The sequence below is a fragment of the Sander lucioperca genome, chromosome 17, assembly GCF_008315115.2.
Source record: "Sander lucioperca isolate FBNREF2018 chromosome 17, SLUC_FBN_1.2, whole genome shotgun sequence".
Lineage (NCBI taxonomy): Eukaryota > Metazoa > Chordata > Actinopteri > Perciformes > Percidae > Sander > Sander lucioperca.
Genome location: NC_050189.1, coordinates 1007368 through 1030833, shown reverse-complemented (window position 1 = coordinate 1030833; position 23466 = coordinate 1007368). Strand labels below are relative to the sequence as shown.

The 23466-nt window shown below is 40.7% G+C and overlaps 1 protein-coding gene across 2 annotated transcripts in view; it reads left to right on the top strand.

Annotated features, from left to right (window-relative positions):
- The window catches only part of mllt3 (MLLT3 super elongation complex subunit), a 99889-nt gene that overhangs the window by 61565 nt on the left and 14858 nt on the right, over window positions 1-23466 (top strand). For both annotated transcript variants that reach the window (XM_031299781.2, XM_031299780.2), the window contains exon 7: window positions 3667-4245. In XM_031299781.2, coding sequence (XP_031155641.1) covers window positions 3667-4245 — 579 coding nt within the window. The remainder of the gene's footprint in view (window positions 1-3666; window positions 4246-23466) is intronic.

The window sequence follows — 23466 nt, the reverse complement described above, 5'->3', positions numbered from 1 at the left end:
CCTAGTCCCCACATATTTGGCAGGTTTAAATCCCTCCAAGATATTTAAACACAGGGATTTCAAAGACATCCAACTTTGGCTTAAGCAAACTATATCTTACTAGCACTTACTCCACTGACTCAGGGCCGTGCTGTGACAACCTGTGGGGCTGATCATGTCCATATTTTACTCTAATGTCCTGTTAAAGTTTCTCATGCATACGAGTTTTAGACAATAATGTGAGAGATGGGGAAGAGAGAAGGCACGGATAATAGGCCTAGAAGCTACATGTAAGATCTGAGATATTATCTCAAGCAGCACTAAATCATGTATGTCAATAAGCTGGCATGTTGTTTCCATTTTGTGTTATTTTTAGTCCCTTTTAAATAGTGTCATTTAAGAGCCAGGTTAGGAGAGGCCCATTACACATGGAAACAGTTTCCAGTTTAAACACAGTGTGTGTGATGAATTACTTGTGGGGCGGGAGGTCACACATATACACACACACACACACACACACACACACACACACTCACTCACTCACTCACTCACTCACTCACTCACTCACTCACTCACTCACTCACTCACTCACTCACTCACTCACACTCTCTCTCTCTCTCTCTCTCTCTCTCTCTCTCTCTCTCTCTCTCTCTATTGATGTAGTATAGTCTATTATTACAGATATGGGTATAATAAGTCGTATTGTATTTATATGAAAGTGATAATATATGCATGTCTTGAATTTTTTTTAAAAAGCATTACATTTATTTTCCTCAAAAAGGCCTTATAAGGTATTAAATGTCTTACATTTAATTCCCAAAAGTCTTGAACAATGTTTTCTACCTGCCGAAGATAGTAATGTTGGATCTAAAATGTTTCTGTATGTGATTGTGGGCTGTCAGGAGACTTTACACACCTGTAAAGTGAAAGTGGGATTGTTGTGACACTTGTGCTGCAGGAAGTAGTTTGAGTTAGAAGCTTTAGACCTGTAGCAAACACTAGCCTAAATTGTATTTATTAATCAATTCATCCATTTTTAGGGCTGCAACAACGAATCGATAAAATCGATAAAATTCGATTATTAAAAAAGTTGGCAACGAATTTCATTATCGATTCGTTGTGTCGCGCGACACGCCACTCAGTCGCAGAGATAAAAGCAATTGAGTTGAGTGCCGTGCGGAGCGGCGTGGAGCGAAAGAAAAGAAAAAAGAGCAGAGCGGGGGTAGAGAGGAAATACGGAGAGAGACCGGAGAGACCCTTATAACGTTGTTCTGAAACACATGGCGGAGGCAGAGAAATCAGTATGACCTAAGTCATCCAAGGTGTGGGAACATTTCACACTAAATAAATCGAAAACGTGTTAATTGCAAGATAAGCAAAAGCGACACGGCATGGCACGGGCGCACCACGGTGATGATTCAGCACAGAGACACAGAGACACAGAGTCCTTGAAAGGGAGGTTCAACAGCAGGGTAAAGTCACTACACAATCCTACTTTTGTTCTGTTTTGAAGTGAGGAACGTAATGTCCCTCTTCTGGTGCTGGTGTGGTATATACTCGTTATCCAGCTGACTAGCGTGACAAGCTAGCGTTAGCTCGTTAATAACAGTAGTAAAGCAGGACTAAAGACACGTTTTTATTCACTCGCCTTTTTTGGCCCATTCATTTTTCAATCTATTGTCGTGTATATATTCTGTGCTTTGTCCCATATCAGTTATTGTTGACGTATATATTTGTGTGTGTTGTACTTTTTAATTTCATTTTAAAGTTCTTTTATAGCACTTGGGCATCTTAAGATGTGTTTAAATGTGGTGTACAAATGAACTTAACTCGCACTTACTAGTGATGGTAATAATTTAATGAATAAGCTTCAAGTGAACGTGTGTGTGTGTGTGTGTATCTGCTCTTTGGGTTACTTACCTTTACACAACTATTAACTAAAACAACAAGTATGTATTTAAGTATGTATTGAGTTGATGTAAATTAATGCTTTTTTGTTTTTTTATCCGATTCATCGATTAATCGAAAAAATAATCGACAGATTAATCGATTATTAAAATAATCGTTAGTTGCAGCCCTATCCATTTTATGCCGCTTATCAAATCCATGTCAAATTAATTTTATTAATTATATCATCAGGATCTTTTGTTATAAACTGCAGGTAGCACTGACAATGTGATCTACATTAATAATACATGATTCTAGGCCATATTGCCCCTACTGGTTTTCCATTATACTTTCATACTTTAGCCAGTATGATCGTGAAACATGCATTCTATATGGTATAAAAAGATCTTTAAAAGTCTTGAATTTAATATTGTTAACCTAAAGAAACAGAATAAAATGCAATGTAAATATGGTATTTCATAATAAGATTATGAGTGGTACATTTACACAATCTGGTTCTCTAGTATACATCAGGGTACATTAAAGTTAAGTGTATATATAATATACAGACTATAAAATAATAGTGGAGTGTTAAATGTTACTACTACTACTACTCCTAATAGTAATATCATAGTAAAATATATTAGAAAATTACTACATCCAGAAATCTTTTTTACATGAAAAGAATGCATTCTGAAAAAGTTATTCAATCTGTTTGTACTCATAATGTGCTTTCAGTTTCACTCTGTCAGTATTATTATTTTAGGCCCTTCAGTGATTTAAAGGAAATGGGGTCACCTGCTAACCTGCCAATGTCACGGTGCTGAAAGGTTTGTTAAAAAGTGCCACTTTAGTGATATCTTGAATGTTGATGGCAGCAAAGTCACTGTGTGTCCCCTCCAGAACACTAAACTAGTTTTATGTTGGGCTGCCCTGGTAGGATAATGGGTTCACTGCAGTGGAGGAGCATGCTGGAGTTTACAATGAGCCGGCAGCTTTACATCCTGAGGTCCCGGGGTCACCAGCCGATAGGCAAAAATGAAAGGTTTTAGAGGCAGAGTTGTAACACACCCCGTCGTCTAGACTGCTTTAATGGGTTTACTGCATTGATGAAATATTGGCAAGGGGGCTGGAGGTGAGACCCAGGGACAAATGGCCCCTGTCGTTAGAAGGAATGCATTTCCTCCTTTCTCCACATTGCCCTTCATTCAACTTTTAAGGTTGTGCATGTGTAGCTGTTGAAAAGGCCCCCTCACCCCACTGTTCAAAAGAAGTCCTGAGTTTGCTCTTCAACCCCATAGATGGGGACTAAGGAGAAACTTTAGATTTTCTTTTAAGAATAGACCACTTTTCACAGATGGTAATGCCAAACTGCAGGGTGGCATGCATGTTTTCTCTTGTGTAAAAGGCAGAGGATTAATCTTCATTTGACATACCTGCCTGGTTTTTGCTCACTTTGTTGTTTGGTACTACTATGCATTTTAGAAGTACTACATGTAGTCTAAAGTGCAGTCCAAAGTCAATACAATATGAATAGCAAGAGGAAAACATAACCACAGGAGACATTTTTTTCAACACCAGAAGGGTTTAAACGCCGCTTGGAAGATATTAGATTTAAACCAAAAATCAGGCCAGTTTTTCATATTTTGGAATTATTTTCAGTGGTACTTCACGTAAATCAGTTATTATTACAGCAATACAAGCCCATACCATCCTCAGACAACAGTATTTCTCAGTGGCTCATAATGGGTTTGCCCATTGACCTAAAGTGGGATTTCCCTCTACCCTTTTGATCCACAGGATGGCTCCAAAGGAAGCAGCACCACCCTTCTCGCCACCGCCACAACCACCAACACCAACAGCAGCAGCTTCTCAAAACTCCACAAACCCTCCAAGGACCACAAAGACAAGCCTCCAAAAGACTTGAAAGAGCCCAAAAGTGCCTTCAGAGACTCTGGCTGGGAAACCAGCAAAGCCCCCAAAGAACTTTCCAGGAAACCCAAAGAGAACCAACCACTTAGAGATATGAATCCTAAGATGGGCTTTAAGGAACCCAAGTCTTTGTCCAAGGAGCATCGGACTGAGGGAATGACCCACGGGTCAGGGCTAAACAAGCGTCTGCCCACCCCCGATAGTGACGATCATGTGACCAAAAAACGTAAAAAGGGATTTGTGGATCCATCAGGGAAGCATACATCAGGGTCCGAATCTCAACATTTGGATAAGAAACTCTTGAAGGATAGATCGCACATGCGAACAAGTAAACTGCGACCAGAAGGTGATGAGGCAGAGCACAGGAAGGTGTCGACACTTCCGCCATTCCAGGAACTGGTGGACCCCAATGACTCTGATATGGAGGACCAGTCCACCAAATCAGATGTGAGTAGAACATATTTTTGTTATTGAAAACAAGAGTATAAAAGTTCTTGGTCTGTCTTACCTTAACTTGGTAAGCCAGCTAATTTAATTGATACACTGCACAGCAAGAAGAACTATGTCCGTTTTGTCATCATGGAGGTTTAGGAAGCAGCTGTCTGACCCTTGTACAAGTCCAGCACATTGGACTCACTGATTTGAGCTTTTAAGCCACTTTACTGGAAAAGTGGTGAAGGGAGGGCAGGGTTTCACATAAGAAATGGTCCATGGCCAGTAGAAAAGTATGTTGGGCAAGTTGATCGCAGCAGCCGGCAACCAAAGGTCCACCTAAGGAGTTGCTATATGCTTCTTTATAGTGGCGTTAGTCTTGTATTGCCCGACCTCACACAGCGCTGTAGAGGAAGGTCTGGCAAGAAGAGCATATACTCCTGGATAGAAGAAAAAACAGTTTAAACCAATGACAATCATCTTGGGTGGTGCTAAGCTCCGGACGCAGCAAGCGTGGCCCTTCAAAATGATCTCCGGAAGGAACTTGTTTATATGGAACATTTGCACCTCGCAAAAGAAAACGCCTACATACGTGCCGTTTTCATTTAAATATAGTTAAAGTTAGTTAGTTAAATGTTCACATAAGACAGTAATTTAGGCTATTTAAATTAGCTGAAGACATTGGTAAACGTCATTTGCTCTAACCAGCGTATCGCCATGTGTATTTTGTCCATAGCAAATCCCACCAATCTGTCCCAAAACGTCCCAATTAGAGAGTCAATGCCGTAAACGTATTTTTTGTAAATCTATACAATCATTCCCTGAAAGAACCAAGCAGGCCTGCCTTGTTGCACAATCCAAATTTTCTTCCAAACTTGCCATTTTCAGCGTGTAACGTTGCTCAGAGGTTCTAGTTAATGTTGCTCGATGCGACTGGACTTTAAAGTAAACACAAAGAAAACAGAAAATGTGAGGGACATCCAGCAGAACTTCCGGAGGCGCTGGAATTATCCCGTACCAGAACCGTCGTCAATCCAGACTCTGGTAGAGTTAACTAGAGCTAACCACTAACAGGAGCTAACCAGTGCTAACCGAGCCTGTTCCCTTTCTCTCCGTTTTCGTGCCTGTACCCATTAACTGTATTTATGGCCTCGAGCCTGAATAGAACCTGATATTTTATTAAGTTGGCTGTTATAATAAAAGTTTTAAACTAAATATAGAGTTGTTTAAATGACAGACATCTGTTCAGATGAGATCTTAATGAGTGCAACACAGACACATTTTTAATACAAAACAGTGTGGTTAACGTTATTAGGATCCCCAAAACATGGATTAAAACACTTGAACAGTGAACTATAACAAACAAAATGAATAAGAATTAACTTTGGATAGCCTTAGTGTATTATGATTTAACAGGAGTTAGGAGGAGACATGACATACACACAGGGTTGAGATTTATAATAACATGTAACTTTCTGTATGGATCATAGTATGGTTTTAAGGTTCAGTTGTTAATAAATTGGTTGGTAATCATGTATTTTATCTGCTGAACCATAAACTGTATTTGACAAACCAACCAGATTTAATTGGCAAAGCACATCATAGGCTACACTTTATCTGTATATTCACTGATAAACAATTAACATATAAAAAAAAAAGAATTGTTCATAAACCTTTGTTTGACTAGTTTATTACTGAACTCAGCCATCACACTCCACACCGTCACATCCTGCACCCCCACGAGTAAATTCTCAACACTGTAGGAAACACTACAAAGAGGAAACACTGAGAAGAGGAAACACACTTGTTAGCGGCCGTGGTTCAGGAGGTAAACGGTAACTAATCAGAAGGTTGATGGTTCGATCCCTGGCCCCTGCAATCTACATGTCTCAGTGTCCTTGGGCAAGATACTAATATATTAAACCCCAGTTGCTTCCAATGGCTGTGCCACTGGCATGAGATTGAATATTAATCACATCTTGCATGACCACCAGGTCTCCGTCACTAGTGTATTAATGTGTGTGTGTAAATGGGTTAAAGATCCAATATGTAATATATTTACTGTATTAAATCGAAAAATGACCAAAATATGTCATCAGATACTTTGTATTAAAGGAGAATTCCGACCAATTTTTTATGTTATTCTTGATCGCTATAGCTATGCGAGTACTTTCGATAGAAAAAAACCCGACCTGGATCGGTCCTAGCAAACCGGAGTTGCTGCAGCTACGTGTACAAGCATCCACTGAGCTAAAACGGCAGTTGTCGAGGCAAGTTTTAGAGTGCCTTTGTGCAACAGACACAAAATGCAATTAAAGCTGCAGGCAGCGTTGGACGGGCCATCGCGCCTCTGCGCGCGTCAGGGTTACTGGTGGACGCCGCTCCTTGCGACCGTGCATTTGCGTGGCACTCAGACACTGAAAATCATCAGCAATGAAAAGGGAACTCCCTGCTGAGTTCAATGATACCTCACACAAGACTCTACGTCATACAGTTCATTAGCTGTGAAAGGGGGCGTGGCCAAAACATAGGGGTCGGGGCAAACCTTTACCAATAAAAAATGAAGTCTCTGCTGAGTTCATTGATACCTCACATAAGACTCTACCTTAAACGGGTCACCAGTTATGAAAGGGGCATGGCTTAAGCATAGGGGGCGGGCCAAACCATCACCAATAAATAAGGAACTCTCTGCTGAGTTCAATGATACCTTACACAAGACTCTACCTTAAATGGGTCACCAGTTACGAAAGGGGACGTGGTTAAAGTATAGGGGGAGGCTCAGTATCACATGTAGACCACACATAAGTTTCATGTAAATCGGATGATGTTTGTCATATAAGGCTGATTTCCTGTTGCCAGCTATGACCAAAAGACTACCACACAGATCGACACTGCCAAGCCTCCTACTCACCAACACCAGATCGATCACACACAAAATGGATGAGCTACAAATACACACAGAACTGCTGCGTGATGATTTTCACAAAAGCCTGGCTGAACACACTTATCACGGCGGCAGATAACAGCTAGCAGCTAACAGGCCAAGCTACCCACTGGCAGGATCAAGACAGGGTAGGTAAATTTAAACAATGTCTGACAATGTTAAAACACTAAGAAGGCTCGACACAACATGAAACTTTGCTTGAAGTATGACCATGGTCTCTACACCTTAACAACACTGTTTGTGTACACAGAGTTTACTAAAAAGAAAGTTTTTGAGCAACTCCTAAAGCTTAGTTCCATATAAATGCAGGGATAATTTGTTGTTTTGTCGTTAGTGAAACACAATATTGACCTTGTAGTTGAAAAAGGAGCCTCTTATAAGAATGACATTTCCTCCTATGGAGTCCGTTCATTCGCATTCGGAGATCGCCTATTTTTGACTGTGAAAATGGCGGATAGCGTAAACAACAACTGCTAACGTGAGTTGCTCAAAACCTTTCTTTTTAGTAAACTCTGGGTACACAATGTTCTCAATGCTTTCGCTAAGGCAGGGGTCTCAAACTCAATTTACCTGGGGGCCGTTCGAGGCAGAGTGTGGGTCAGGCTGGGCCGCGTCAAGTATTCAACAAAAGTATTCTTTGTTTGCTTTCTTAAATAAATCTCGTTGCCTCAATAGACATTTTTTAAGACCCGGTTCTTTCTCTCATCTCCCTGGTATTTTGTATACTCCTCAGCATGTCTAGTTGAGTAATGACGTCTGATGTCATATTCCTTGTACACCGCAACTTTCTCTGTGCATATGAGACATGTAGGGGTGCTCCGTCTCCCACTTTCACTGAAATTGCCTGTACTCGTCGCCAACCTTTCTCTTCACGGCACGTTTTGAGAGAGACATGACTGGAACTGGGTGATGGCATATATTTTCCGTCACTCTGGAACACGTTTCAACCAAGTGACTAACGTTGATACTTCCCCAGGTACTTCACGGTTGGCTAGCTTGACAACCATTGACAACAAACGCCGCATTCACGAGACTAGCTATGGTAGCCCGTAAGTGCTAAACAAATAAAATAAAAGCATGGCAAGCGCGGCACACGCAACGACTCAGCAAAAAGGTGCGTTTCAGAACAACGCGCGGGCTGCACTGACACTAAACTTTGATGTCAAGTAGGGGGGCCACAAAATATCAGCCCGCAGGCCTCAATTGGCCCCCGGGCCGCAAGTTTGAGACCCCTGCGTTAAGGTGTAGAGCCCCTGGTGATACTTCAAGCAAAGTTTCATGTCGTGTCGAGCTTTCTGCCAACTGCCGTTTTAGCGCAGTGGGCGCTTGTACACGTAGCTGCAGCAACTCCAATTTGCTAGGACCGATCCAGGTTGGGTTTTTTTCTATCGAAAGTACTCACATAGCTATAGCGATCAAGATTAATGTAAAAATTGGCCGGAATTCTCCTTTAAGGAAACCTGTTAAGTTGAAATACTATTTTCGCTGACAACAATGCTAAAGCCAGTATTTTCACCTTTGAAATTTACATTCTGGGACTGAATTTCTGTTTTTGTTTTGGCCTGTGTTCTTGTAAACTGCCCATTTTGACACCCGGGTTGCCAGACATGAAATGCAAAGACGCAAAAACAACAGGCTGGCTGCAGCCATGGCAGCAGCAACGAACTGGATTAACGGAGTAAGATTCATTCAACCCGACCTACAAAAACCTCTTCATCTTTCTAAACAGTTGCATGACCAGAGACGTGGTAAAACACGGGTACATATTGGAGATGCATTTAAAACATGGAGACACTCAGCCATTAGTGTTACAATACCAACCCAAACCAAAATTACATATTTGGGCATCACCATACACGCATCGCTACAGCGAGTTGACGGGGACAACTATGAAACTGTATTAAGTAGTGTTCAAAGGGATCTGGCCAATTGGTCTGCGTTGCCGGCATCCCTACGGTCCAGGATTGCTGTTGTTAAAATGAACATAGTTCCTCATGTGAATTTCTTAAGTACAATGAACCAATAAATTTCTGAAAGAAACTTGATACCTTAAAGCGTAACTCTCGCCAAAATGTAACCTAGGGTCTTTTTGTGAATGTACCCGAGTCAAACTTTTGTTTAAAAGCATATTTAGGACGGAATCGCCACTTTTAAGATTTACCGTATTTTTGTTTTCCGGTCAAATGGCCTTTTGAATGGGAGTGCTAGGGGCACTTTTATGCTAGCCTCAAAATAGCTATTTTTAAAACACTAAGAAGGCTCGACACAACATGAAACTTTGCTTGAAGTATGACCATGGTCTCTACACCTTGACAACACTGTTTGTGTACACAGAGTTTATTAAAAAGAAAGTTTTTGAGCAACTCACTGTAGCTGTTGTTCTTCCGGTCGCCGTCTATTGAGCCAGTCAAAAATAGTCGAGGGAGGAGAGTAAAGATGGAAAGCTCCAAAAGCTTAGTTCCATATAAATGCACGGATAATTTGTTGTTTTGTCGTTAGTGAAACACAATATTGACCTTGTAGTTGAAAAAGGAGCCTCATAAGAATGACATTTCCTCCTATGCATTCCTCATTCGCATTCGGAGATTGCCTATTTTTGACTGTGAAAATGGCGGATAGCGTAAACAACAACTGCTAACATGAGTTGCTCAAAACCTTAAATCAAACTTTTCACTGCAGGCATTCAAAACAAATGGAAGGACCTGCGTTTTTGCCAAGTGACGACTGATGCATTGTTTGTGAATGAATGCTCAGCCAGCCAGTGCCTAGAGCATTATCATTATGAACGGTTGGACTATCTTCACCTTTATCAAATCGCCTAAAAACACCAGGCTGCTACAGTATAACCATACATACCTCTACACACGTCAGAGTACTCAACATTTCTCCATTCTAGGCTGAGATGGACGACACAGCGCTGCATAAATTAGCCAGTGACATTTAGCTAACGTTAACGGCTTAATACATACGACAACACCACAGTGAATTTCAGCCTGCATGCACGAATATCCGAAAATTCGGATCCAGCCCTACAATATAGAGTTGTGTTCAAAATAATAGCAGTCCAACATCACTAACCTCAGAAATCAAATTTTTTGGTAGAAGTGATATTTCTACATGGCAAATAAGTTACTAGTAAGTGTTGTAGAGTCATAGAAAACCAATAGACCCAACAGTCATGACATGTATGCTGCTCATTCTGTGTAATTTAATCTGTAATTGAAAGGGGCATGTTCAAAATAATAGCAGTGTTGTGTTCAATTAGTGAGGTGATTGATTCTGTGAAGAAACAGGTGTCAGTTATGACCCATATTTAAGGAAGGAAGGAAGCAAATGTTGTGCATCCTAGTTATAGTGCATTTCACGCTGAAATACTCAGCAAAATGGGTTGTTCCAGACATTGCTCTGAGGAACAGTGGACTTTGATTAAAAAGTTGATTGGAGAGGGGAAAACATATAAAGAAGTGCAGAAAATTATAGGCTGCTCAGCCAAAATGATTTCAAATGCCTTGAAATGGCATCCAAAGCCTGAACGACGTGGGAAAAAACAGACCAATGATCAGCTCCAGGAAAATCAAAGAAGACTTAAAGTTATCTGTGAGTACTGTTACGATCAGAAGAAGGCTATGTGAAGCAAAGCTATCAGCTAGAAGCCCCCGCAAAGTCCCATTGCTGAAAAAAAGACATGTACTGAATAGGTTAAAATTTGCCAAAGGAGAAATGGGGCAACATTCTGTGGACTGATGAGAGCAAAATTTTAGGGGCCGCAGACAGTTTGTCCGACGACCCCCATGCACTGAATTCAAACCACAGTGGTGAAGACAGTAAAGCATGGTGGTGCAAAAATCATGTTATGGGGATATTTCTCATACTGTGGTGTTGGGCCTATTTATCGCATACCAGGGATCATGGATCAGTTTCAATACATCAAAATACTTGTAGAGGTCATGTTGCCTTATGCTGAAGAGGAAATGCCTTTGAAATGGGTCTTTCAACAAGACAATGACCCAAAACACACCAGTAAGCGAGCAAAGTCTTGGTTCCAGATGAACAAGATAGATGTTATGGAGTGGCCAGCCCAATCCCCAGACCTCAATCCCATAGAAAACTTGTGGGGTGACATCAAAAATGCTGTTTCTGAGGCCAAACCCAGTAACGCAGAGGAATTGTGGAATGTAGTTCAATCTTCCTGGGCTGGAATACCTGTTCACAGGTGCCAGAAGTTGGTAGACTCCATGCAACACAGATGTGAAGCAGTTCTCAGAAATAATGGTTATGCAACTAAATATTAGTGCAGTGATTCAAAGTAAAGCAAACCCTTGAGACATTTTTCAGTTTATACAGTAAATGTTTGAGTTTGTAAAGAAAAATGCAAATACTGCTATTTTTTTGAACAGCCTAATATTCCTTTTTCTTCACTTTCTGTAAAGGTATAACACAAACTTGATCAATTTTGGTCATGTTTTGATTTGGAATTGAATGTGCAGTGTTCCCAATGCATTGATATTATGGAATTAAAAGCTATTCTAAGGATTTTGAGCATTATTCACTTTTTTTAAACACACTGCTATTATTCTGAACACAACTGTAATATACATTTCCTCTTTTTGCGGGCCAGTGAAACTCTGATATAGTGGCCCAGGTGGCCAGTGGTGCTGGACACTGGAAGGGTTTTGGAAAGATATCCAATTCTTCAAAGGAGAGGATTTGTTGGTGGTAAGTCCTTTCTTTGGCATGGAAGGGCTATAAAATGACCAACAAAGAGAATCTTCTTTATTGGTGGTCTGGTGGTATTGGAAGAAGGGGTGGGCACTATTAACTAGTTCAGCTGCATACATCTGGGTGGCCAGGAAATGGACAAAACTGGAGTAAGATAGTTATGAGATGAAGTTTTGTTTCCCTAACAGCAAAATGTTGTACACCTAAAGTGTGTTTGAATTAGAAGTAATTGAATGTGGATGTAGAATGTGTTCACTTACAAACTTAAGGTATTCCTCTGTAGCTCCAGCTCAAGTGTAGGATTAGCCCATGTCTACAGTGGCTTCTTTCATGAATAGGCTGACATTTCACTGGGTTGCCTGGTCCACGCACATTTGGTGGAGAACCTTCCCATAAAGAAGGGCTGTTTTAAAGCCACATAGTAGACAAGAAAGATTTATGGTTTTACAACACCTGAGGAGAAAGGGGAGACGCCACAGTGAATAGCATAGAGTTCCCCTTTAATCCTTTTAGCTTTTGAAAGAAGAAAAAAAAAAAGCGTTTGTGGAAGAAAAGTCTAAATCCCTGTGTGTTGAGCACTTTTCTTTTATGCAATGGTGTTTTCATTTCTATTCTCTATTCGCTTGTATAAAGACTGAGTCTTTATGTATCTTTCTCTGTAGGGGCAGCTTGTTTAGCCAGGGGAGTTATTACTTAGCACGAGCAGAACCTGTGTTTTTGTCTGCGCTGTATGTATGTAAAAAAAATAAAGTTTTCCCACACAGAGACTGGGGGTCGGGTTGGTTGGGAAGGGGATGTGGGGTGACAAATGCCAGGTGTTTGATTCTTCCCAGACTAGCAACTCGGGTGGCCGAGCGCCGGGCCGACACAGAGCGCTGCTCTCATGTCTCATGTGACTACTTGTTTGATCTCAGTGTTTTTCTCTGAGCACCGTGCCAGAAACGACATAGAAGAGGAAATTTGGAGTAGGTGATGACATGAAGGGAAAGCAGACTGGCATGTTAGCATGAGAACGTTGTTTTTAGCACGCTGGATGTGGGCACAGGCTGAGTGATTTGCACAAGTTTGTGTAAACCTAAATTATTCAAATTCACATCATCACAGAAACTTGTTTTGTAGATGGCTTGATGTATTTTATTAGACTAATGGTATTTTTTTGTGAATGTACCCAAGTCAAACTTACATATTTAGGACGGAAGCGCCACTTTTAAGATTTACCGTATTCTCGTTTTTTCGGTCAAATGGCCTTTTGAATGGGAGAGCTAGGGGCACTTCTATGATAGCCTCAAAATCACTATTTTTAAAACACGAAGGTTCGACACAACATGAGACTTTGCTCAAAGTATCACCAGGGTCTCTACACATGAACTCGAGCATTGAGAACATTGTTTGTGTACCCAGAGTTTACTAAAAAGAAAGGTTTTGAGCAACTCACGTTAGCAGTTGTTGTTTACACTATCCGCCATTTTCTCAGTCAAAAATAGGTGCTCTCTGAATGCGAATGAACGGACTCCATAGGAGGAAATGTCATTCTTATATGAGGCTCCTTTTTCAATTACAAAGTCAATATTGTGTTTCACTAACGACAAAACAACGAATTATCCGTGCATTTATATGGAACTAACCTTTAGGAGCTTTCCATCTTTACTCTCCTCCCTCAACTATTTTTGACTGGCTCAATAGACGGCGACCGGAAGAACAACAGCTACAGTGAGTTGCTCAAAACCTTTCTTTTTAGTAACTTTGTGTACACAAACAATGTTCTCAATGCTCGAGTTCATGTGTAGAGACCCTGGTGATACTTCGAGCAAAGTTTCATGTTGTGTCGAGCCTTCTTAGTGTTTTAAAAATGTTGATTTTGAGGCTATCATAGAAGTGCCCCTAGCACTCCTATTCAAAAGGCCATTGGACCGAAAAACGAAGATGCAGTAAATCTTAAAAGTGGTGCTTCCATCCTAAATATGCTTTTAAACTAAAGTTTGACTCGGGTACATTCACAAAAACACCCTAGGTTGCATTTTGGCGAGAGTAACGCTTTAAGCCTTTAAAGGAAAAGATTCTTAGAGCCTTTTGGAGAGTAACATCGGAAAACTTTTTTAATTGACTACAAAGTTTTTTTTAAAGCCTCTACCAAACAGTTAAAATGACAATATACAGGTAAATGTGCATGTTTAAGAATATGCATACATGAGTCTCCCTTACAGTGAAAAAAGACTATTAAGTAAGTATTAATATTGAGATAGTGAAGTCAGAATTTCATTAAACATTTTAAAAGCTACCTAAATAGATAAAAGTAAGTTTAGTAAAGTTTAGGTTATATGACCCTAACTTCAAGGGGAACGCCACAGATTTTACACCTCCCAGTTTGAAAATCCCAGTATCTTTTGCAAGATATTCAACCACCAAACATTTGAGAAAACCATAAATGAGTAGGGATACTTTGCCAATTTTGAAGCCAGTTCTGTGTCATCTTTGTGTGGGCAGTGTGTTTAGATGAACAGTGTTTGGCTTCCCTCGGTGGCGCCAGTGCACAGAGGAGTAGGGCAGCGTAGGTCTCCCCAGAACCAACACTTCACGGAGGAAAGCCAAACACCGTTAATCTAAACACTGCCCACACTGCCATGACACAGAGATGGATTTAAATCAGCAACATATTTCTTTAACTGCAGCAAGAGTGAAAATGAGCGAATGCATTTGTGTTGCACAACAAGACATCTCAGTATAAATGAGTTGGCTATCTTTGAATGAATCCACAGTGTCAAACTGAAAGGCCTCTTAATTCACATTACAGCAGTTTTGTTTGGACAGCCCCTACTGAATTAGACAAGCAAACCTAATGCTCTCGGGTCAGTTTGGTCTTGTTTGCTGGCATTTATTTTTTGGCCATCCTAACTGTGCCAAGAGTTAAGAGAAGGAGCCAGAGTGATGCCAACAAACTCTTACTGAAGACTATTTATTGTCTTTGAAGAGTGGCTTTGAGTAAAGCAGGACAAAAGCTCTTAAAAGGAACAGTGGTACGATTTATGGCACTCCAAAGAAGCTGTCCCATAAACCAACAGACCAGCTGTGTGTTGTTTGTTGGCATGAGGTGACAGCCATTGAAGTCGCTCTGCCTTTTGTCCTCACTTCTCTCTTTTTCTCTCATGTTTCTTCTGGAGTTCTCGCCACTTTGTTTTCTGTCGATCTGAGTGGGTCACACATTATCCCACTATGAGAAATTATTTTGGGAGACTGTTAATACTACAGTACCTGTCACATCTAGTGTAGTGCTTTTCCACTACAATAACCTATAGCAGGCAACATGGGGCTTCCCTTATTCTGAACTTTTAAGAACTTGTAAACCTTTGGCATCTTCTTTACAGTTCTGCTTTATTTTACAAACTACAGCCAGTCAAAAGTTAGCATAAGTGCTCTATGCAGTATCTTAAACTGCATCGCTCTTGTCTGGTTATAGACAGTTATTTTCCTTGCATTCGCCCAGATGTCCTTCCACATCTCCCCAGCTATCACAACTCCCAGCTCCCTCTCCCAGATCAATGCGTAGCATTTTAAAAAAGTAAGTAGTAAAAGTAAATAAAACGACAAAATTAAGGAACACATTCACCAATTTCACAGCACATACACATCATAAAGAAATGCACAGAAAACAGGCAAATACAGAAATGGTTCTCTTGATTAATTGACCTCCATGCCCTACTACACAACCGTGGCACACATGTATAAGACACCTCCTTTGTTATCCCAAACCACAAGGCTTAAAGGTAGAGAAAGGGCTGGGAAATGCATTTCATTCAAAGGTGTTCAGAGAAAGAATAGATAAGGCCAAATAATCACATCTGACTATCTGGGTGTGTCCATTTCATCTGCACACAAGTCTGCTAGTGCGAGCTCTTTCTTCCCCTGAGCGCTGACACTGCATCCGTGTTGAAATTTATGAGCTGTCCACACATCTAAAAGCTCTCTTTGAAGAGGACAGAGAGCAACACATGACACATGATCAAAGCTGTTAGAACTAAAGCTAATTTTATCTCCTGAGGTAATTGAGTTTCTAAACATCCACACATCTTACTATATTGTGGATTGAACAAGAATGTTTTTGATATGCAAGAAGAGAATATAAAAATGAGTGGAAATGTTAACTACCTGCTGTTTGATTGCTTCAGCTTATTGACTAAAGAACTTTTCCACAGATTTTCCCTTAATACAGCGTTTCCTATAATTGATGAAGAATGTCACATGTAGGGTTTGGAACCAAACCCGGTACGCGTAAAAAAAATATATATTTTGGTTCTGCTTATCAATTCCAACTACACAACAACTACAAATCTCGCTCTTTCTGAACTGGACAGAGCTGTGCAAAGCGATACATTTTGTTTTGTTTAGGCAGTATGGGCAAGATGAATAAGAGTTGCGAGGACATGAGTCAACCGTGCGCCATGGACCACAGATTTTCTACTATGCTCCAATCGCCCAATTCCATTTTATTTGTAGTGTCAAATAATATCTCGGGACACTTTACAGTTGGAGTAGGTCTAGTCCACACTCTAATTTACAGAGACCCAACAATTCCCCCCAAGAGCAAGCATTTGGTGCGACAGTAGCGAGGAAAAACTTCCTTTTAACAGGCAGATAATAAAACTATAACTAGTAATAATAGTAGTAGCAGTGCAGGGCGTAGCAGGGCGTTGAGCAGGACCATGGCAGCAACTGCACCCACGATCCAGGTGCCACCACAATCCAAGGAAACCTGCGAGGCGAGAAAAGGGACTCTGGGGAAGAAGCTAAGTTAGTAACATGCATTAATGGGACATTAGCTCCAAATAGCCGTAAACTGAATGTGCCTCTCATGACCAGGAATCTCATTTATAAACGTGGCGTATGCACAAAACGGAGCTGAAAATGTGCATACGCCACTTCCCACGCAAAGTTCGTTATTTATAAAAAACTTGACGGGAGAATGTGCAGTCCTCCACGCAAACTCTGCCCCATGCGTACGCACATTTTGGCGACAATGGGAATTGGCGACGCAGATGGTGAGGTGGTGAACTGAAGTCAGACTGCAGAAATTAAATGTGGGAAAAACGGTTACTCGTAATATTTTCAAGTATTGATGCCTCACGCGCATTTTTTTCACTCCATGTCAGCCACGTTATCATGAAGATTAAATCCAGCAGTGTTATTTGCGCTTGTACTGAGGGATAATTGTTCCATAAACACCTTGTAAAATCCAACTCAAATTTTAAATACAAATTCATTCTTAATATTTAATCGGCCCTGTCTCACCGTTAGGCCTGCATGATTCAGGGAAAAATATGAATCACGATTTTTTTTTAGCTTAGAATTGATATCACGATTCTCTGCCACGATTTTTTTCTCACAAAGTGTAATGTTTATTGCACACATGAACCATGACAAAACAAATTGGCAGTACCAAACATAGATTTTTTTTTTGGCATCTATAGCACATTGGGCTTCACCACAAGCCTGTAAACATAGAGGCTTCAATGAATAAAGAAAATAAAGTACATACTGACCATTTAAGTACAGTAGGCTACCAAAAATAATGACATATAACACATTGAACTAAAGATGGCCCTGATACAGGCTCTATCTGAACTCCTTGAACATGTCTTAACATAATTAAAACATGTCAATGTCAAATGCTTTCAATAAATTAATTGAAGGAGAAAAAAAAAAGAAAGAAATTGAAGTCATTTAAAAATTAAATTGTGAACGGGTGATTCGAGATCGCGATTTTATAACTATTTATCGTGCAAGCCTACTCACCGTCAGAGAGTCCGCTACGGAGCGCAGGAGGATGAGATGGCCCGACTCCATGGAATACAGGATAGCATCAAATACCCTAGGATTAAATAACTGCAGAACACAGTGTAAATAACTAAATATCTGTCTTTAAAACTGTGCATATATCATCAAATGTCACGTGTCAAAGTCTGATAATAAGCCTGAAAGATGCAGAGACACGGTGAGTGTCCCGAACAAAGCGGCTCAAAAGTAGGCCAAGTTAGCAAACAAATAAGAAGTTTGGATGTTGTTTACGGCGGAGGACAAGTCTCACCCAGGGCTTACCCTCAGACATCAGAGAGAAGCTGCTGTCTTTTCAGCGCTTTATGAGTAACTCATAAACACTCATACCCCCTGGATCAGATAGGCAATGCTGACCAAACAACAAACAAGATTTGGTTTTCAAAAAGTATTTTTCCAAAAATGAGTTTTGAAAAAAAAGGGGTCGTCTTATATTCGGATCAATCTTAAAGTCTTAAATTTAATTTGGTAAACCCTGACTATATTTGTTGGCATTTATTTGCATCCCCCAATAGCCTATAGTCTTTCAAAGAAATGCTACGTCTTCTCACTGGAACATCACTGCTTTGACCCAGACCAAACTCCTTCGGGAGTCAGGTAATGTCAGGAGTTGGTCATATTTGAATTCATCAAAGAGAAGTTGCCAACAGGAAGTTTGTGTGACTCAGCAGTAAACTAGCAGTGGCAGAAGTACATATGTCAGGAATGTGGAGAAAAGAATCTGCGTAGCACTTGGAGCTCTGCCTATTCTCCCACCTGTGCACACCTGGGATCACTGCAGAGAGCAGACGTGGCTGACGGATTTGAGGTTTCTAAAAGTTCTAAATACTGGATGACGTGGACTCCCCCACTTTCAGACTGTACTCTGTACAGCACTTCTGAAAGCACATGATTGTTGAGATGGAGATTGTTAAAACAAGCAGCTCATTCTGGTAGATTCAAAGTCTCGGCTGATGCGCCTTGCTCTTGTTTCTCTCTAAATTCCCTGGCTCTTTTAATATTGAAATTGACACTATGTTACCAGTTTTTAGACATTTCAAAAACTCAGACCTGAAGCAAATTATTGCCAACCTTATATAGTGCTTGGCTATATGAATGACAATATATGAAAAAAGCACACGCTAAAAATATGTATCATGATATATGCTATTTCACAAATGTGTCCAAAAAAGGAACGGCCATGCACTATGTCATAAAAACTTGGTAATTATCAGTAGAACCAAACTTACTTGAATGCAACCAGAATGCAACAAGCAACCCTTGTGTTCAGATCAACAACAAGCCAGAGATAGCAGGAATCAAACCCCAGGGCTCTCTGGTGGTGTGCACTAGACTTCATATTTGCATATTTCTGTCTGAACCTGATCCGAGTCCAAGAGAGTTGTAATCCAGCCCTACCCGAACCCACAGGCATTCTGTTTTTTATGTCCAAACTCGACCCCAGCACAGTGTTATGTTTTTTTTTTTTTGCGTAATTTACATTTAACATTAATCTGGAGAAAACACCAGTGTTCTGGACCCACAGTACGCTGCTCCAAAGCCTGGCATCACCACACAGCCAGCATAGTGTAACATCTTCCATGAGTTTACCCAGAACTTCCAGCCAGCAAGCATTTTTAGTTACGTCTGTTAATCTCTGCCTTTGTTGTTTTTTCACATAGAACCGGGCTGGTTAAAGTTAACTTACGTTATAGAGGTCTGCTAAAAAAAGCACTTAAGTTAGCTAATGTTAATTTCAGCTATCAGAGCTCACATTAAGCTATGACAGACAATGGCAGAGGGAAACAGACCTGGGGCGTGAAGCGCCTGGCGCAGGTGCGTTTAGGGTGTACAATTCCACTCTTTCTAGTTTAACGGTGGAAAAAAGGGTCTGTGCGCCAGGCGCATGGTTCAAAAGGGTTGTACTTAGTGTGTTAATTAATTATAGGTGTGTTTTGGGTGTAACATGCAATAAAACAATCAGAGCGTCATCTCCCATTCCCTTTAAAAGCCAGGCGTATTTGGCTTTGCGCTGAGCCGGGTGCAAGATAGGGCCCCTGACGTTATTTTCTGTATGGGAGCTCCAGGTTAAGTCGGGAAAGCCGTTGCTGTAGATGTAACATTACGGTAAAGCCAAGGGCTGACTGCTGTTACAGAGATGATTTTTCTGTGCTGGTGGGGCGTTCTTCTTCTTCTCCAGCATTTAGCAACTAGAATAGAACACTTGTGGCGTATACTGCCCCCATCAGGTCCAATACCTACAGTACTGTAGAAAAACGAGTACCGTAACGTTTTCAGAATTTTGGTACCAGCTTGGTACAGAAGTACCGGGTCTTGTGACATCCCTAATTTTGACGCATGTCTGAATCTGATTAAACAGTGCCCACTAGGGCTCGGCGATATGGGCAAAAAATAAAATCTAATTTTTCGTCATTATGTACAGTATATTCAAAAGGTAAAGGTTATCACATACACCTATGGGCTGTCAGTACCAGACACTTTAACTAGAACTAGTTTTTATAACTGTTACAGACAGCCACACTTGACAGCGGGGTGAGAAGCCGACTTAAAGTAACCTGTGTACGTTGTAGTGACTCAAATGTTCATGATGTATACATTTAACACAAAACTGCAAAAACAATATTCAAATTAATTTAACCCTTTAGCATTCCTTTAAAATTTGCAAAAAAGGCCTATCCAAGGCATACCTAAAATTAATTAAAAGCTTAAAGCCATAAAGCCATAAATGTAGTGATGGAGCCAGATGACCCGATGCCCAGAGAGCAGTGTCCAGCACAGCCCCAACTGGGGCTATACCAAGGAGACAGGATATTATTCCTCGATTTTAAAAGGTATAGTGTTATGTTTTTCTTGAACCATTTGGACTACATGCATGTCTTGGTCTCTTTTGAAAGGTAACACTCTGAAGTTTCTCTCCAACAGTCAGTTGTCAATCACTGTAAGTGCTATTGGCGTTGAGTAATATAAGTTTGATTCTGGAAAACAAGGTTTTCATTTCCGCCTGAATATTTTTTAATAGAAAGATGCCTATAGATGACTATAGCTGGGACTTAATAGCCTGAAAACACAATCTGGCTAGAGCAAGAAGTCTTACCTAGTCCCAGTGGAAATTTGATAACAATATCTCAAAGAATGACTATTTTACACCTGTTTTTATATGGATAATGTTTAGGCGTTTCCAAAAAAAGACCCTTGGTAACTATGGTCACATACAGACAGTAGTTTTATTTTTTCTAATTTGTTCTCCTTTGTACATGTTTTGTACTTGCAAAATGTATGTTGAAAGAAAAATCAAGGGCACATCTCTTGTAATCTATTTAGAGGCAAATTCTTTGAAATGTGCGTATGTATCTTTTCTGTGTTTTTTCGCCTTACACAGAGACTTCCTTGTTTTGACTTGTAAGAAACTTGGGAAAGCAGCATATCCCCATGTTCAGAATTCCATTAGCTATACAAACTTTCAGTCATCAGCACAACCGGTTGCAATTGGCTGGGTCTGTACACAAAAGAAGAGGGGCGTGCACCTTCTTTCACCACAGGCACTTATTGGCTATTGTAGGCTGTGGACCAGACAGGGAAGCTCCTATTGGTGTGTAGTGATGTGTCAATCAAAAGGTCTCAGTGTAGCTGGGATTTTGATACTGGAAATCGGCATTACATGCGAACAGGATTTACTCCAGGGAATACTACAATCAATGTAACAAGATCCTTTGTCAGAATCTTATCGTTCGATGGATTACAATGAGGCTACAAAGGTTAGTTTTCTCAATTTTGTAATCGTTTGTTACTCTGACAGGTGGTGATTGTACCTGCTGTTGTGATTGTATCTTGAAATGGTTTGCATCAGTTGAATCACAAGTTGTAGCTTTTCCAAAGATGTGTTCAATCAAATATGTATCTATGTCCGAATAAGCAATATCCGGCCACTGTGTTGGGTCGCAGTGTGTGGAGTCACACTGTGTTGGGTCGCAGTGTGTGGAGTCACACTGTGTTGGGTCGCACTGTGTGGGGTCGCACTGTGTTGGGTCACAGTCTGTGGGGTCGCACTGTGTTGGGTCACAGTGTGTGGGGTCGCACTGTGTTGGGTCGCACTGTATTTTAAGTTACACTGTATTGGGTCCAGTAATGTAATGCATTACTGTTTATAACTGTAACTAAGTAATCACATTACAGTTACTTATCAAATAATTATTGTGTTACTTGCCTTACTGGTTCTCCAACTACCTGCATAAGGGGAGGAGAGAATATCAAATCTAATGTCCGTTTTCTTGCATGTTTGCGCCAACATAACACTTGTCCAAGAAGACAAAACAAAAATGTCAGAGCCACCGCTTAAGATGTCTTTTTGAGGGGTGGAGGTATGCCCATTACTTAAAATTAGTTGCGCGAAAGGGAAAAAAAATGATTGTAAAGTGTAAATTGTCCCCCTGGTCACAAACCGCTCCACCGCCACGAATACAACATCCGATCTAAGCTGGTTGCTTAAGTCCCCCGTACCCTGAGTGACGCCGAGGCTGATGAAAAGAGCATGTTGCCGACACCTGCCAAGCAACCAACAGCAGGTAAACAAAGCAGAGATAAGTGGGCTTGTGGCAGCAGACATAGTGAAGGAATTGTTGCCTGTTTCTTTCCGAAAAACTGGGCAAAATACAGATAATGAAGAGCGGACGGCCGCCAGTACTTCTTGACAAATTTTGTGCTGATGTTCACAATTTTGTTGTCAGCTCTGTGGTATTAATGATCATACAAGAGAGATCTTGTGTATGTCCTCATTTTAATAAGGGTTTGTGTTCATCTGGGCATACATGAGGTTTAACTTTATATTGTTATTTGGCAAGTAAGGTATGGTTCATCTCTGGTGATAGGGAGTAATCCAAAAGTAATGTAACTGGTAGTGTAACTAGTTACTTTCAGCAGTGAGTAATAAGTAAAGTAAGGCATTACTTTTTTTAAGTAACTAGTAATGTGTAAACTATTACTTTTTTTGAGTTTCTACCCCAACACTGTGTTGGGTCACATTGTGTTGGATCGCACTATGTTGGGTCACATTGGCCCTCATTTACGAAACAAACCTACAAAAGAAAACAAGCCTAAAACCGGCATACGGTCATTTCCACGCAAAGCTTGGCATTTATCAATATGGACATGAGCAGAGGTTACGATCAAATCTCACATCAAGTGTAAACTTGTGTACGCAAGTCAGTGTGGACTTGTGGTGCAGCATAAAATCAGTTTAACAGGAGGAGAAGTCATCAGTTGATCACTTATCGGCAATGGCAGATAAGCTCTTTTAGAAGACCTCTATGCGCCAGTACAACAGTACGTACGCACACGGGCCACAGTGGAGCGCTGCATCGTATTGATTACGGGCAGATGGCTCTGTCTTCTATCAGCGGGGGGGACCCTACTATACAGTACACGCCAGAAAAAGTCTGCAACATTGTTTTAGCCTGTGGGGTTCTCCACAACATCGCGCAGGAAAACAGGGTGCCATAAATGTAGTGATGGAGCCAGATGACCCGATGCCCAGAGAGCAGTGTCCAGCACAGCCCCAACTGGGGCTATACCAAGGAGACAGGATATTATTCCTCGATTTTAAAAGGTATAGTGTTATGTTTGGCAATGATATTCAGTACAGGAAACATGATGATGCACAACATTTTTATTTATTCTTCAGGTTTTCGTCTCTCTTTTAAAGTGTCGTTAATGGCCACAAGTGAACGATTTATTTCTGCCATTGACCGAGT